Below are 1,964 nucleotides of genomic sequence, written 5' to 3'. Positions count from 1 at the left end.
GAGGAAACTGAGGCATGGAGAGGTAAAGCAAGCTGACCTCACTCACCTGACAGGTCAGGGGGGCGGGGAAGAGGGGTCGGCAGGTAAATCCTGACACAGACAGCTGTCTCCACCATGTGCTCCCTCTTCCCAATCATAAATACACTCCATAGGGCAGGACCAAGCAAGAAGCTGAGTAGAACAGGCAAGGGGAGGACTGGGAAGCAGAGGACTGGGAAGCTGAGTGCTCCCAACCACACAGCTGAGGTTGACTGTGGGGCTTTTATTTCCTCAGCTTGACTCTGAAGATGCCTCAGTTACTGCGCAACATTAATGGGATCATCGAGGCCTTCGAGCGCTATGCCAGGACAGAGGGTGACTGCAAAGTTCTCACCAGGGGAGAACTGAAAAGGCTCCTGGAGCAAGAGTTTGCTGATGTCATCGTGGTATGATGGGCCCAGCCAGGTGGGAGGGGCAGCAGAGGACAGCCCACAGCAAGCACGTTGCCTCAAGGGTCTGAGGAGGCGGTAGCCAAGTCCAAGCCTACTGCCCCACACAGGCAGCTGAACAGGCAGAGGAACGGCAAAGAAACAAGACCCAGCCACGGACCTTGTCAGGGCTTGGTCCTAGGAGAATATACCTGGACTTGTTATAATTTGCAGATAAGGTCAACAGACTCTAAAAGGGCAGTCTGGGAGGAATAGTACTTTCAAATATTCCAGAAATAAAAACAATGTCAATTTTTGCTGCTTCAAAAATCCGATACACTCAACATTTCCTATGACTATCAGCAATTTTATCATCAATTAACAAGTGTTTGTTAGACACATAACTGTGCCTTGCACAAAACAGTTTCTCAAAAGTATCAGCTGAGTGTTCACCTTGGATCTGAGCACAGCTGGAGGACCACTGGGGAGCCCCCTCCTAAAACACCAAAACCAGGGCCTTGATGCACTTTCTGATTTTCCCTGCCTTTCGCTGGCATCTGAAGCAATCAGGATAAAGGGCTGGTAGCCAGCAGTGCACGGGTCTGGCAGGATGCTGCTTCCACGTGCTCTGATCAACCCAGCTGGGCCTCAGAATTGCCAACGAGCTGTGTCCCCATTGTGCCAAGGACAGCCTGAGGGTTCTCCTGTGCCCAATCATTTATAATTCCTGCAACCATTGCACATTTCTCCAGTGGGACAGGATGTTTGGTGATACCAAACAAAAGAGCTTCCCAACCTTAGGGAGATGGGACTATGCCATGGCTGTGACCGATGAGTGCTGCTGGGCCCCCTGAGAACAGTGTGGGCATCGGAGCTGGAGGGCTTGTTTTGGGGTGGAAACCTGCACATTGAGTGGGCTGAGGTACCACTTTCACCCAGGGAAAGACACTAACTTAGCCTCCTCTTCTCCCCAGAAACCGCATGATCCAGCCACTGTGGATGAAGTCCTGCGTCTGCTGGACGAAGACAACACGGGAACTGTGGAATTCAAAGAATTTCTGGTTTTGGTGTTTAAAGTTGCCCAGGCCTGCTTCAAAACCCTGAGTGAGAGTCCTGGGGGCGCTTGCGGACCCCAAGAGCCTGGAAGTCACACCCCTGGGGTCTCGAAAGAGCTGGAAGGACAGAGAAGTGGCTCTGAAGTAGGAAGAACCGGAGGAGGACAGCAGCAAGAGGGGAGCAGCCGTGGACCACGGGAGCAAGCTTCCGGGGGGCAGGCCGGGCTGGCCACTCGGACCCAGGGCCAGGACTTTAGCTCTACTCAAGGCAGTGGCCGTCACAGGCAGGCTGAGTCTCAGAGACAGGAGGGGGGTCATGTGGAACAGACCCAGAGAGTGGGAGGTGCCAAGAGTCACCAGGCCAGAGGCAGGGCGTCAGAGGGACAGGTGCAGACCAGGGGACTGGAAGGTGAAAGTGTGACAGCAACCGGCACTCAGACCCAGACAGGCACCACCCAGACTGTGGAGCAGGATAGAAGCCAGCAAGGAGGAAGCACCAGTG

At 53.9% G+C, this 1,964-nt stretch overlaps 1 protein-coding gene across 1 annotated transcript in view; it reads left to right on the top strand.

The window, feature by feature from the left end:
• The first annotated feature begins 287 nt into the window (after nt 1-287).
• Nucleotides 288-1,964, top strand: part of LOC101630405 (cornulin) — a 3,355-nt gene continuing 1,678 nt past the window's right edge. The window contains exons 1-2 of the mRNA XM_004693616.1: nt 288-425; nt 1,382-1,961. Of these exons, the coding sequence (XP_004693673.1) occupies nt 288-425; nt 1,382-1,961 (718 nt within the window). The remainder of the gene's footprint in view (nt 426-1,381; nt 1,962-1,964) is intronic.

Source organism: Condylura cristata, unplaced genomic scaffold (assembly GCF_000260355.1).
Source record: "Condylura cristata isolate star-nosed mole 26May11 unplaced genomic scaffold, ConCri1.0 scaffold00040, whole genome shotgun sequence".
Lineage (NCBI taxonomy): Eukaryota > Metazoa > Chordata > Mammalia > Eulipotyphla > Talpidae > Condylura > Condylura cristata.
Note: the sequence above shows the minus strand (reverse complement) of the source record. Positions and strands in the feature narration are given on the sequence as shown.